The sequence below is a fragment of the Dasypus novemcinctus genome, chromosome 9, assembly GCF_030445035.2.
Source record: "Dasypus novemcinctus isolate mDasNov1 chromosome 9, mDasNov1.1.hap2, whole genome shotgun sequence".
Classification (NCBI taxonomy): domain Eukaryota; kingdom Metazoa; phylum Chordata; class Mammalia; order Cingulata; family Dasypodidae; genus Dasypus; species Dasypus novemcinctus.
In genome coordinates this window covers 90,414,399-90,427,009 of record NC_080681.1, presented here as the reverse complement: position 1 = coordinate 90,427,009, position 12,611 = coordinate 90,414,399, and the positions used below count along the sequence as shown (strand labels likewise).

At 50.1% G+C, this 12,611-nt stretch overlaps 1 protein-coding gene across 2 annotated transcripts; it reads left to right on the top strand.

Moving 5' to 3' along the window:
- Nucleotides 1-7,286: 7,286 nt before the first annotated feature.
- Nucleotides 7,287-12,253, top strand: TMEM125 (transmembrane protein 125). Of its 2 annotated transcripts, XM_071217501.1 has the most exons (4): nt 7,287-7,389; nt 8,041-8,149; nt 9,477-9,621; nt 9,874-12,253. In XM_071217501.1, the coding sequence occupies exon 4, from the start codon at nt 10,002-10,004 to the stop codon at nt 10,659-10,661; it is 660 nt and encodes a 219-aa protein (XP_071073602.1). In that variant the 5' UTR covers nt 7,287-7,389; nt 8,041-8,149; nt 9,477-9,621; nt 9,874-10,001; the 3' UTR covers nt 10,662-12,253. The 2 variants fall into 2 exon arrangements, with proteins under 2 accessions (XP_071073602.1, XP_004484497.1); XM_004484440.4 differs by lacking the exon at nt 7,287-7,389 and having other exon boundaries at nt 7,978-8,149.
- The last annotated feature ends 358 nt before the right edge of the window (nt 12,254-12,611 follow it).

Here is a 12,611-nt window from a genome sequence, read left to right as displayed (position 1 = left end):
CCTTGAGCTGTTTCTCTCTTTGAAGCTTTAAAGAGACTTTAGGGCCTGGAGTGCCAGCTAAGTAGAAAAAAGTAGGAAAAACCCAATTCATCATCCATCGTTGAGCTTTCAAAGAGTGGCTAGCAGCACAGAAAGCTTTATTACCATGCTTATCTCTCTTGCTGGGGCCCCAGAACCTCGGACAGTAGGACTTTTTTCAGGTACCCCTTTGTTCTTGGTCTTGCCAGAGTTGCCAAACTGATGCTTAGGAATTTCTCCTGATGAGAAATTCCTAAGACACCAGGATTTCAATGTGCAAGCAATGGAGCACAGTGGCCTTCCGACCCAAAACTGCCTCCCTGATCTGCCAGCTTCCACTATTTTTTTTTAAAGATTTGTTTATTTTATTTCTTTCTTTCCCCTCCCCGCCCCCCACCCCAGTTGTCTGTTCTCTGTGTCTATTTGTGTCTTCTTCTTTGTCCGCGTCTGTTGTTGTCAGCGGCACAGGAATCTGTGTTTCTTTTTGTTGCGTCATCTTGTTGTATCAGCTCTCCATGTGTGTGGCGCCATTCCTGGGCAGGCTGCACTTTCTTTCGCGCTGGGTGGCTCTCCTTACGGGGTGCACTCCTTGCGCGTGTGGCTCCTCTACACAGGGGACACTCCCACATGGCACGGCACTCCTTGCACGCATCACCACTGAGCACGGGCCAGCTCCACACGGGTCAAGGAGGCCCAGAATTTGAACTGCAGACCTCCCATGTGGTAGACGGATGCCCTAACCACTGGGCCAAGTTCACTGCCCTACTTACACTATTTTTAAAGCTGTGTTTTCTTGGTTTGTCACTTGCCCAGTTACTGCAACCCTTTTACTGTTCTCCAGCATTTTGAAGAGGGTTGACCCTGCTAGTTTTTGCTTTTTGATCAAAGATTTTTTTGGAGTGTCTTATACTGCCATCTTGGTGGACCCTCCAGCTGAGTCTTCACAGTAGGGCTGAGACTTAGTTATGCTCCTGAAGTCTGGGGATAACAGAAGGAAAGAACCCTCCAGAGGCCCTAAAGGAAAGTGCTCTTCACTTTCTACACAGGACTCTCTCTTATCAGCAACTCCCTCCCCACCCCCCAGCCTGCACTTGGTGGCAGCCATGCTCACTCACTTCTTCCACATCAGCATGCCCTGCAGCATGTCCTCTTCCCTACAGTGAGACCAGCCCCAGAAATTAGGGGAAAAATCTAGGCAGCCCCTGAAAGACTCAAAGAAACCTCAAAGATAATTCATATTATCTTGCCTGGTAGATGAACTCTTCTGGGACTCAAATGTCTCCATTTCAAACTAGGATCTTGAATTAACCTTTGCAGAAGAAATGGACCAAATATGAGGCTGGACCAGATAAAAATATGGGACTGTCCTGAGGCCATTGTGAATCCCTTTCCACGGTTTTCCAAGCTCTTGCCATACTTTCCCGGAAAAGGTCAAGTTCTTTACTGCCTCAGGGTCTTCCCATGGACTGCTCTCTACCTGAGATGCTCTTTCCCCCGCCTCCCTTAGGAGCTCATGTATCCTTCACGTGTCACCCTGAAGCTTCCTCAGAAAGGCTGCTCCTGACACTCCCAACCCCACCTAAATTACATCTGCCAAATTGTTTCCCTCATAATCATATCTATAAATTTTAGATCTGTATCTGTTTAATGCTTAATGTCAGTCTTTTCTACTAGGCTCTCAGTTTCTTGAGGGCAAAGGCTATGTCTCTGACTTTTTTTGCTTTTTATTTAATTGTATTAACTCATATACAACAAAAATTGCCATTTTAACTATTTCTAAGTATACAATTTAGTGGCATTAGGTACCATTCACAATGTTGTGCTACCATTGTCACCATCCATTACCAAGATGCTTTCATCATACCAAACAGAAACTCTCTATGTGTTAAGCAATAACTCCCCATTCTTCTCCTTCCCCTGGCCCTCTTACCCTGTGATTTTCTTTCTGTCTCTATGATATTTGTCCTTTTGTGTCTGGCTTATTTTACTGAACATAATGCTTTCAAGATCCATCCATATTGTAGCATGTATCAGAACTTCATTTCTTTATCAACTGAATAATATATTCCATTGTATGTATATACAAGATTTTGTTTATTCATCTGTCTATGGACACTTGGGTTGTTTCCACTTTTTGGCTATTGTGAATAATGCTGCTAAAAACATTGGTGTACAAAAATGTCTGAGTTCCTTCTTTCAGTACTTTTGTGTATATACCTAGGAGTGGAATTGAATATCGATTTTTTTATAACTTTATTTCATGTCAATCTTTTATTTATTTATTTTTCATTCCTCCCCCCCATTCTGCTGTTTTTGCTGCCTATGTCCATTTGCTATGTGATCTTCTGTGTCTATTTCTCTTTTTGTCTTCTTTTCTAGTTTGTTTGGTTTTTTCCTCCTCTAGGATCCACTGGGATTTGATCCTGGGGACCTCTGATATGGAGAGAGTTTCCCTGTCACTTGTGCCACCTCAGTTCCTGGTTTCTGTTGCAGGTCACCTTGACTCTCCCCTTTGTCTCTCTTTTGTTGCATCATCATCTTGTGGCGTGACTCACTTGCGTGGACCCTGGCTCAATACACGGGCACTCAGCTCACCACTCGGGCACTGGCTTGCTGCACAGGCACTGGCTCGCTGTGAGGGCACGCCGTTTTTGTTTGTTTTTTTTTTACCAGGAAGCTCCAGGGATAGAAGTCAGGTCCTCCCACATGTTAGGCAGCAGCCCAATCACTTGAGCCACATCCACCTCCCATATGTCGATTTTTAATGTTCCCTCAAGTGTCTGTGTGGTGAATTGAGGGGAACCAATAGAAAAGGCAGGGAAACCAGTCAGGAGGTTATGTAGCTGTCCAGATGTGAAAGGACAGTGGCTTGGACCAAGATGATGGCAGCAAGAGGGAACATTACTGATCTCCTTCTATGACAGGTAGTGTAAACTAATTTGTGTTTATTGCTCATCTACTATGTGTCATGTGGTGGGACATAGAAGGGTCAGCAAATGTGAACTAGTACTTACAAAACACCTACTGCATGCCAGAAGGTATGAGGAAATGTATTAAAATCAGGGGAGCAGTTGAGCACCTGCTTCCCACATGGGAGATTCCAGTTTTGATTCCCGGTGCCTTCTTAAAAAATAAAAATTAAAAAAAAGCAGGAGAAACAAATGAAAAAAAAAAAACAACTCAGGGGAGCAGATGTAGCTCAGTGGTTGAGCATGGTTTTCCCGCATATGAGGTCCTGGGTTCAATCCCCAGTCTCCAGTACCTTAAAAAAAAAATCAGAGGAGCTATGGGTGCCCTTCTTTCCAGCTATCACTGCAAATAACGGAAATCAAATCCAGCCAGTTTAAACAAAAAGAAGTTTATTATCTGGCTCTTGGGGTGCTTCATGGAATTTCAGGCAGAAAATGCAACCAGGACTCAAGAAGGACTCAAACCAGAGCCTGGGGTGCTGCTGGGCCTCCCTCTTCCTCCCTTGGCCTTGCCCTCTTGGAGCCCAGGTCCCCATTGCCAGTTCAGCTGGCAGAAGGGTACCTTAGCATCTCTCATTAGGAGAAGCCCCCAGACTGAAATGGAATCTCTAGTCCAAGTCTGGATTTGTCAAGAGAAAATATTTTTGGCCTAGCTTGAGTGTGGGACTCACCTTTATCCAGCCAATTACAGCTCTAGGGAGAGGAGTACATCACAAAATTTGATCCTGGTTGCTGGGGCTCATCCCTGGGGTGTGAGTGGGATGTCTGTCTCAGGGAGCTATTATTCCTCGAGCATCCAGAGGTGGGGAGGGCTACCTGGAGCCACTAAGATCCCTGCTGCACCATGCTTTCTGCCCATCATTCCCCACACTGCCCTTCAGGAACAGAAATGTACCTCTCTTGCAAACCAATGTATTGTCAGCCCCCGACATCGTACCTGGTCCAGAGAAGGAATACAGTGAATGTTTGCTGAATGAATGAATTTTATTCTTTAATCCCCATCACAACTATATATACTGTTGTCCCCATTTTACAAATGAGGACACTGAGACACAGAGAGCCTATGCAGTTTCTCTAAGGTCACACAGCTAGACCTGGGACATGAACTTTCAATCTAACTCCAAAACCAGTGTTCTCTCCACCATTCATTCATTCACTCAACAAATGTTTATTGAGTATCTGCTGTATGCCAGGCTTATTCTAGGAGCTGGGAATTTAACAATAGACAAACAAATCCTTTCCTTTGTGAAGCTTACATTCTGAGGAGGTAGACAGACAATATTCCAGATAGGTAAGAAAAATATATAGCACATTAGACGGTGATGCATGCTAAGGAGAAACATAGAAGAATATAGAAAATAAAAGAAATAAGGAGGAAGCAGATGTGGTTCAAGCAGTTGAGCACCAGCTTCGCACATACAAGGTCCCAGGTTCAATCCCTGGCTCCCAGTACCTCAAAAAATAATTAAAATAAAATAAGGACAGGGGCATAGGAAGTATTGGGGAGGGGGAGTAAAACAATTTTAGACAGGATGAACAGGAAGGCCTCACTAAGAAGGAATATTTGAGAATCTTCCTGAAGGAAAATGAGGAAGAAGCCATGTATACATCTGAGAGAAAAATGTTCCAGAGCAAAAGCTCTGAGGCAAGAGCCAGCAAGGGAGAGAGCAACAGGAAATGAAGTCAGAGAGGGCCTTCAAGATCAGGCGGTGACTGCAGTTTGTCTGAAGGAGGTGGGCCATTGGCAAGGCTGGAGCAGAGCAGTGACATCACCTGCTCTACCTGTAGCAGGATCATTCCAGCTGCTGGACTGAGAGCAGTCTGAGGTGGAAACCCGTCACAGGCAGGGAGACTGGCCATGTGGCCTCTCAGTCCACCCCTCAGTGCTCCCCATCCCCCACAGTGCCTACCACCATCTAATGGATCTGCAGGCAGTTAGCATCCATGCCTGCAGCTCTGTGCCCACTGCTACCTCTTCCCCCTGACCGTCACCTCCTAGCTGAGCTGCGCCAACAGCCTCTGCCTTGGGGACAGAGTTCAGCAGCCCTGGGAGGAGCCTGTCTTTCTACTTTAACTCCGAACTACCTGATAAGACCCAGAACTAGAACAAAGACTCAACACAATTAGTGTTTCAGATCAGTAAACTTTTAGACTCCCCCACCCAAAAAGTTCCCTTCAAACCCCCAATGGAGGGAAGTGGATTTGGCCCAGTGGTTAGAGCATCTCTCTACCACATGGGAGGTCCATGGTTCAAACCCTGGGCCTCCTTGACCCGTGTGGAGTTGGCTCACACACAGTGCTGATGAGCACAAGGAGTGCCGTACCATGCAGGGGTGTCCCCGCATAGGGGAGCCCCACAGGCAAGGAGTGCACCCGGTAAGGAGAGCCGTCCAGCACGAAAGAAAGTGCAGCCTGCCCAGGAATGGCACCACACACACGGAGAACTGACACAACAAGATGATGCAACAAAAAGAAACACAGATTCCCATGCCACTGACAACAACAGAAGCGGACAAAGAAGAACATGCAGCAAATAGACACAGAGAACAGACAACTGTGGCAGGGGGGGAGGGGAGAGAAATAAATAAATAAGTAATCTTAAAAAAAAAAAAACCCAATGGAAGAGGAAAGGAAAGGGAGAGGGAAATCCTGAGCTCCCCTACCCCAGCTGTGCCCTGGGCAGCTGGACTATGGGTCTGGTTGGAACAGGCCCATCCCTGGGACCAAGATGGTAAATAGGCATCAGGCTTGTGCAAGTGGAATCCAAGGCCACAAGCCCTGTCAGACCTCTGCTCTCCCGCTTCTCAGAGGGCAGGGGACACTTGGAATGCTTTGCCAGAGTGACAGGATGAACACCTGCAAACTCATACCTTTGACTCCGATTCCAGCCTGTCCTGTAGTGGTCTGGTTGCCCTAACCTTGCTCGAGGAAAAGGACTGTCTAGGGTTGTATTGTCCAATACAGCAGCCACCAGCCACTTTAAGCATTTGAAATGTGGCAGTGTGAGCTGTGATGCATTGTATGCATTAAGTGTGCACTGAATTTTCAAGACCATACCAAAAAAAGGACTAAAGTATTTCATCAATAACTTGTATACTTAAGTGGTAGTATTTTGGGGTTAAATAAAAGATATTAATTTTATTGTAATAATTTCACCTGTTTCTACTTTGTAAATGTGGCTTCTAGAAAATTTTAAATTGCATATGTGGCTCACATTATATTTCTTTTGGCCAACATTGAACTAGAGTTATGATTGGGCCTTCAATCATCTCTATGGAACAAAGCCCAACTATTCTGTGAGCTGATTATGGAAAGATAAGTTTGATTTCAGTTATCCTGTCTATTCATAGAGCAAGGGGCAGTTTGAGGGGCTCAGTCCAGGAGATGGGTGACAACCTATAATTGTCTCCAGCCAGCACCCTTTGCCAGTCCAGGGGATGGGTGGTGTGTGGTGCCAGATTCCCCTGTTAAAAGCAGAGCTCCAAGCATGTTTCTGTTAATACTGCAGAACCCCCATGGATCCCCAACACAATCCAGATGCCTCACCAGGGCATTCAAGGCCTTGTACAATCTGAGCCAAACCTGTCTTTCTAGCTGCAGTCTTACATTTACCTGCTCAAACCCCCATACCTGTCAGTACATTCATATATTCATTCAGATAATTATCGATTACCTACCATGTGCCAGGCACAGTGCTAGCCACTGAAGTCACGTTGGTTTTGTTAACAATCATCCCTGTCCCTGTACCCATTGGGGATCACTCATCTAGTAGAGGGTGACAGATAAGTGAATAAGAACAATCAGAGCACTTGGCAGTAAGAGCAGTTGTGGGGAAAGCACGGGGACTCTGGATGCCACCAAACAGGCACTTAGGCCAGCTTGGACTTCTCAGGTGAAGAATGCAAGTTGGCCCGACTGGAGCTTAGGGAAGTAGTAAACATCCCAGGCAGAGGGAACTTTGAGTTCAAAAATCAGAAGGGCAGAGTGGAGGGCAGTGTGTGCAGAAATTAAGGGCATTCGTTCTGGCAGGAGGACAGGGTGCCAGTGGCAAAGGACTGGCCTGGGGTGGCTGGCAGGGACCAGACCACAAGGGGCTTTGTGCACCCTTGTGCACAAATGTGAAGGAATATGACATTTATTGGGAAGGAACTGAAGTGTTTTAAGAGAGGGAGCTCATGTTTCCCACCTGATATGCTGTTACCCTTCCTCCCAGTTCACTCAAATCCTGCCTTACCTACCCGCATAGAGTGCAGGCCCAGCCAGCAGCCAAGCAGGAGCCAGACCTGTGGGGCAGGATTACCACTGTCAGACATCTGAGGCCTTAACCAAGGGAAAATGAGTGAGGGATCTGCGGGGGCTCCAGCCCAGAGGAAAGGGCCAAGGGATGCTGCTGGATTTTAGGGTGAGCTGTGTTGGAACTTGAGACTGAGTCTGGGTTTGGGGGTGAGGTTGGTTTTGGGGAGGCTGGATTCAGGAATCGGAGTAGATGCCTGCGCTGGGGGTGGGGTTGGGCTCTAGAGCTTATTCTGGAATTTGGAGTGGGAGTTGGGGTTAGGAGTTGAAACTGAGGTTTTGAGCCAGTTTTGGGTTTGGAATTTGGAGGTGGGGCTGGAATTGGCTTTGGAAATGGGGCTAGGAGTTGAGATTGTAATTGGAGGTTCAGGTTTGGGGCTGGCATGTGAGGTAGAGACGAGATCTGGGAGTTCTGGGTAGTGTTTGAAACTGTAGCTGGGATTGGTCCCTGAGTTCGGGGGTGGTTTTGCGGCTGGACTAAGGCTGGAAGTGGGGCTGCAGTTGGGGGTTGGGCACGGGTTGAGCCTACCAGGGGGCGGGGCAGGGCGGGGGCCAGGGGCCTGGACCTGGGGTAGATGGACAACATTCCTACTCCTGCCCAGGTCTAGGAATTGTGTTTCAAGCGCTAACAGTAGGTGACAGGGGCCCCTCCCTTCAGGAATAACTCAGCCTAGCAGAAAGAGCAGTGCCACGTCAGCCAATCCGCTCTGGCCCGGCTCTGGAAACACCTGCTGATCCTCCTCCCCACCCCACCCCCCAGGCTCACTAGAGTGCAGGTAGGCAGGTGAAGCGTCACCCGGAAACAGTGAGATCACCCCACCCGCACTTCCTTGTCTGCTCCGATCAGATCCAGTACCTGCAGGCTTCAGGTGAGCACCCTCAGACCCCCTGTTCCTCACTGCCACACGTTCCCCACGGGCTCATCACCTGAGAACCTCTGCCCCACCCCCAGCCCGGCCTCCCTGTGGCTGTCACAGCACACCTGGGCAAGCACTTTCAGGCCAGTGAAGTTACAGCCCAGGGGAATCCTGGGGAGGATCCAGGGGCCCCTCCCATGGCCTCTCCCCCACCTCCCTTGGTTGGGGTCATCTGCACCCACCCCACGCACCTTGTGTTCTGGCTGCATGTTGTTGAGAACCCATATATCAGGGGCCAAGTAGTCATATTCCTGGAGTGAGCTAGGACCTGTGTCCTATTTATACAGCAGGAGCCCTATCCTGAGTTGGAGCTATGGAAAACTTATTTATTTATTCAAAAAGCATGTCCCGAGTATCTATGTGGGGCTCTAGGCCCCGCTGGGAATTCTGAAATGAAGATGTCAAATGACTAGTCCCCATGCCTCGAGATAAATGTTATTATACTGTCATTTTTCAGTTGAGGAGACTTGGTCTGTAAGAGGTGAACTCACCGGGTTCCCCTGAGTCTCCCCCAAACCTCTCTTCCAGGCTAGCCCACACCCTGCACAGGACCTGCTTGCTAATGTCTGTCTTCTGCTTTAAGTTGGAGCTCCTCAAGGGCAGGGACTGCATCCACTTTATTTTTGCCCACGGTGAATCATGATGATGGCTAGATTCAAATCTAGAGCCTTCCTCTTTCCTTTGCATCATATTGCAGAAACTGTGGAGGAAGACAGCATGGGATGGGGGGTATGAGGAAAAAGTGGAGGAAATGGGAAGACTGGTGAGGAGTTGGGGGACCAGGGGATGAAGAGGTGGGTGCAGCAGGGGTGAGAGCAGGGAGCAGAATGGAGAAATGTTTAGAGGTGCACTCCCCAGGATGTGGATTTAGATATGACAAAGAGAGAAGGAATTGTCCTATGAAACTCCCAGGATTTCCAGCTTGGGTGGCTGAGAGGGTGGTGATGCCATTCCTGGATTGAGGAACATGGGAGGGTAAATGAGGAGCTTGAATTGGGACCTGTTGCATCAGAGGTGACAATTGGATTTATGAGTCTGGAGCTCAGGAGGGCAACCCAGGACTGAATGTGATTTAGGAGCCATCAGCTTATGTTGCTGCAGTTGTGGTTGTGGAGTGGAGGGAGTTAGGGAGAAGAGGGTGAGAGGAGTCAGGTCCCAACCCCCAGAGAAGGAACACAGCCCTGAGAAAGAAGAGTCAAAGGTCAGGCTGCTGGCTCCAGAAGGGTTAAGTCATGAATCCCACCCCCAGCCCCGCCCGCCTTCTCCCTCCCCTCCCCAGGAGCCAGTGGTGACAGCTGAGGCCATGTGAGTCGGCTCCTGAATGAGGCTTTATCTGTGGCTGTTGGTCCCATCATCCACCGTGGCACCAGCTCTCTCCGCCAGCCGGGATGGGACAGGCAACTGAGAAAGCCGGAGCCAGAGAGGTCAGGGGCTGGGCAAGGGGATTCCCTGGAATGGGGGGTGTCGCAGGGGAAGGGACCCTCTTGGGGAGAGAGATTTCTTGGGAGGTATTCCTAAGGGGAAGTGCTAGGGAATGGGCTTCCCTGGCTGGGGGGATGGGGGGAGACCAGGGGACACTGGGGAGGTTTCCCAGGGCTCATCCCCAAGGCTCCCAGGAGGGAACATGAGAGACAGGTGAGCAGGAGAAGTGACAACTGTGATCCCCACCCCTGCAGGTGATGACCATTCCCTGGGCTGTGAGAGGAACAGAACCTTGCTGCCAAGCAGGTGGGGGGGACACCAGGCCACAAGCCACAGCCTCTAGCCCCTGACACTCACCCTCTGCCCTGACTCCTACCAAGCCATGTCTGAACGAGCGACTCAAGCCCCAGTAAGCCGGGCACTTCCCCCGGATGTGCTGGCAGAGCAGGTGGAGCTGTGGTGGTCCCAGCAGCCCCGGCGCTCTGCCCTCTGCTTTGCGGTGGCCGTGGGCCTCGTGGCGGGCTGCGGGGCAGCTGGCGTGGCGCTGTTCTCCACCACCAGCAGCCGCTCAGGCGAGTGGCGGCTAGCTGCGGGCACAGTGCTCTGTCTCCTGGCCCTGCTTGTTCTGGTTAAGCAGCTCATAAGCTCAGCCGTGCAGGATATGAACTGCGTGCGCCAGCCCCACCACGTGGCCCTGCTGCGCAGTGGTGGAGGCGCTGACGCCCTCGTGGTGCTGCTCAGTGGCCTCGTGCTGCTGGTCACGGGCCTGACGCTGGCCGGGCTGGCCGCCGCCCCCGCCCCTGCCCGGCCGCTGGCCGCCATGCTGTCTGTGGGCATTGCCTTGGCTGCCTCTGGCTCACTCCTGCTGCTGGGCTTGCTGCTGTACGAGGTGGGCATAAGTGGACACTGCCCCCCCGTCCGTGTGGCAGCCCCCTCCACCCACAGTGGCCACAGAAGCAACGGTGGTGTCTTCAGCATCTCAGGACACCTGTCTGCTGGCCAGCGTCAAGAGACTACATCAAGCATTGCCAGCCTCATCTGACAGAACCGGAGCCCCGCTCCAAGCTCCCTGCCTCAGCATCCAGAGGACTGCATCAGGGCGTGAGAGTGTGTGTGCCCCTAGGACTGGGTCAGGCCTTTCTGTGGTATATTGTGTGTGTGCTTAAGAGTCCCTGTGTGCCCACCACATCACACCATGGGAAGATGAGTGTGTGTCTCCTTCAAACAGGGTGTTGGTGTTCGTGGAACTGTCAGAGTCTGCCTGTGTCTGGGAGTCTCCAGGTAGAGATATGCCTGGGGTCCCTGAAGATTCTTGACCAACACTCTTCACATGCAGCCCGCTGCTGTAACACCCATCAGGGATTTCCACAGGAGCGTCTGCTGCCCCACCCAGAGACTGCCCTGCGACCTTCACCAAGGAAAGTAACTGGTGGCAAAGTGGAAAGAACATGGGCACCAGAATGTGACAGGCCTGTTTCTTGAGGGTCATGGATCTGGTGATCAATTGTAAGGATTAAATGAGATCGTGTTTGGAAGGCCTGGGCAAGTGGCAGAAGCACAATAAAAACGGTGGCTGTTATTATTGCCCTTAACGCACCAGCTCACCACAGAAAACTTTCCTTCCCCTTTACCCCACCTCCCCACCTTCCGAGGTTAACTCTTTGCCCCTATCTCAGGCTTATAAAAGTTGCCTTGAAGGTCTTTACAGTCAGACATGAGGTTTCTCCTCTCAGGTAACAAGAAGCTGGAAGGAGAGAAGAGATAGGGCGAGGGGATGCTCAGCTGTGAGAAGGTGGTGGGTTTCAGGCCACAGGGAGAGAAACATGCAGCCTGGGGTCCTGAGTCCTCCCCATTTGTTGATGCACTAGCCCAAGATGAGGCCTTAAGTACTGGGGGGCTTATTAGCTGGCTCCCTCCTTCGGCTTGTGCTGCCTTCGGCTGATTCCCAGTGGTGCTGGGAGGCTGTGGGGCCCTTCCCTGCCTCTGAAACCAGAACTTCCTGGGTCTGTGTAGTCGCTGCCCCAGGTGGCCAGCTTCTGGGCTCCTGGGCATGGGAGGGGTGTTTGATCTCCCCTTGCATGATGCAGCAACACTTCCTGGGTGGCAATGCTAAAGTTCCCCTGGAAGCAGCGCTCCAGTCTCAGTTACTGCTTCATCACTTCCTGCCTCCCAAGGTGCAGATTACACGAGGCTCCATGGGGGATACCAAGAGAAGCAGGAAAATGAGACACGGCTCCCCAGAGAAATTAAACATAGAGCTACCGAGGCTCTAAGGAGAGAAAACTGCTTTCAGCTGGCAAGATCAAGGAACTGCTGGGTTGGATGAGGGGTAGGGTATTGCAAACAGAGGAAATAGCGTGAGCAGACATGGGAGAGAAAGAAAAGGGCACACCCAAGAACAATGAGTACAACAGAAACCTGGGATTCCTTGGGCCTCTTACACAAAGGAGTCAAAATCAAATCCCTCTCTTCCCAGTACAGAAAGAATTTCTTCGTCTTATCTGGGTGCGCCATCATTCATAAAGGCACCCACACTAGAAACTGGGGTGGTGATGAGCTGGAATGTACCCTCTCTGTCTCCTCACCCTGTGTCCAGTAAATAAATAACCAGCTTCTGCTAATTTACCTCATAAATATGTGCTGAATCCATCTCTTCAAACCTACTAGGGAGGCAGGACTCTCTTCATCTTTGCCTGGATTGAACATAAGCCTCTTACTACTCTCCCCACTTTTGCTCTTGTGTCTTCTTAAATCCACCTTCTCCCAAAACATACACACACACACACACACACACTTCAGCCAACATGATCATCCTAAAATGCAAATCTATTAAACCCTTCCATGGCTCCCCACCTTTTACAGGGCAAAGTCCAGGCTCTTTAACATGATCTAGTCTCCCTCTCCCCACAGATCACTCCATGAGTCAGCCACACTGAACTATTTCCAGAAACTCACTATGTTGTCTCACTTCTCCCAGCCTTGATATGTTCTG

Coding starts and splice junctions, on each gene's coding strand:
- TMEM125 (XM_071217501.1), top strand. CDS start 10,002: ATGTCTGAACGAGCGACTCAAGCCCCAGTAAGCCGGGCACTTCCCCCG.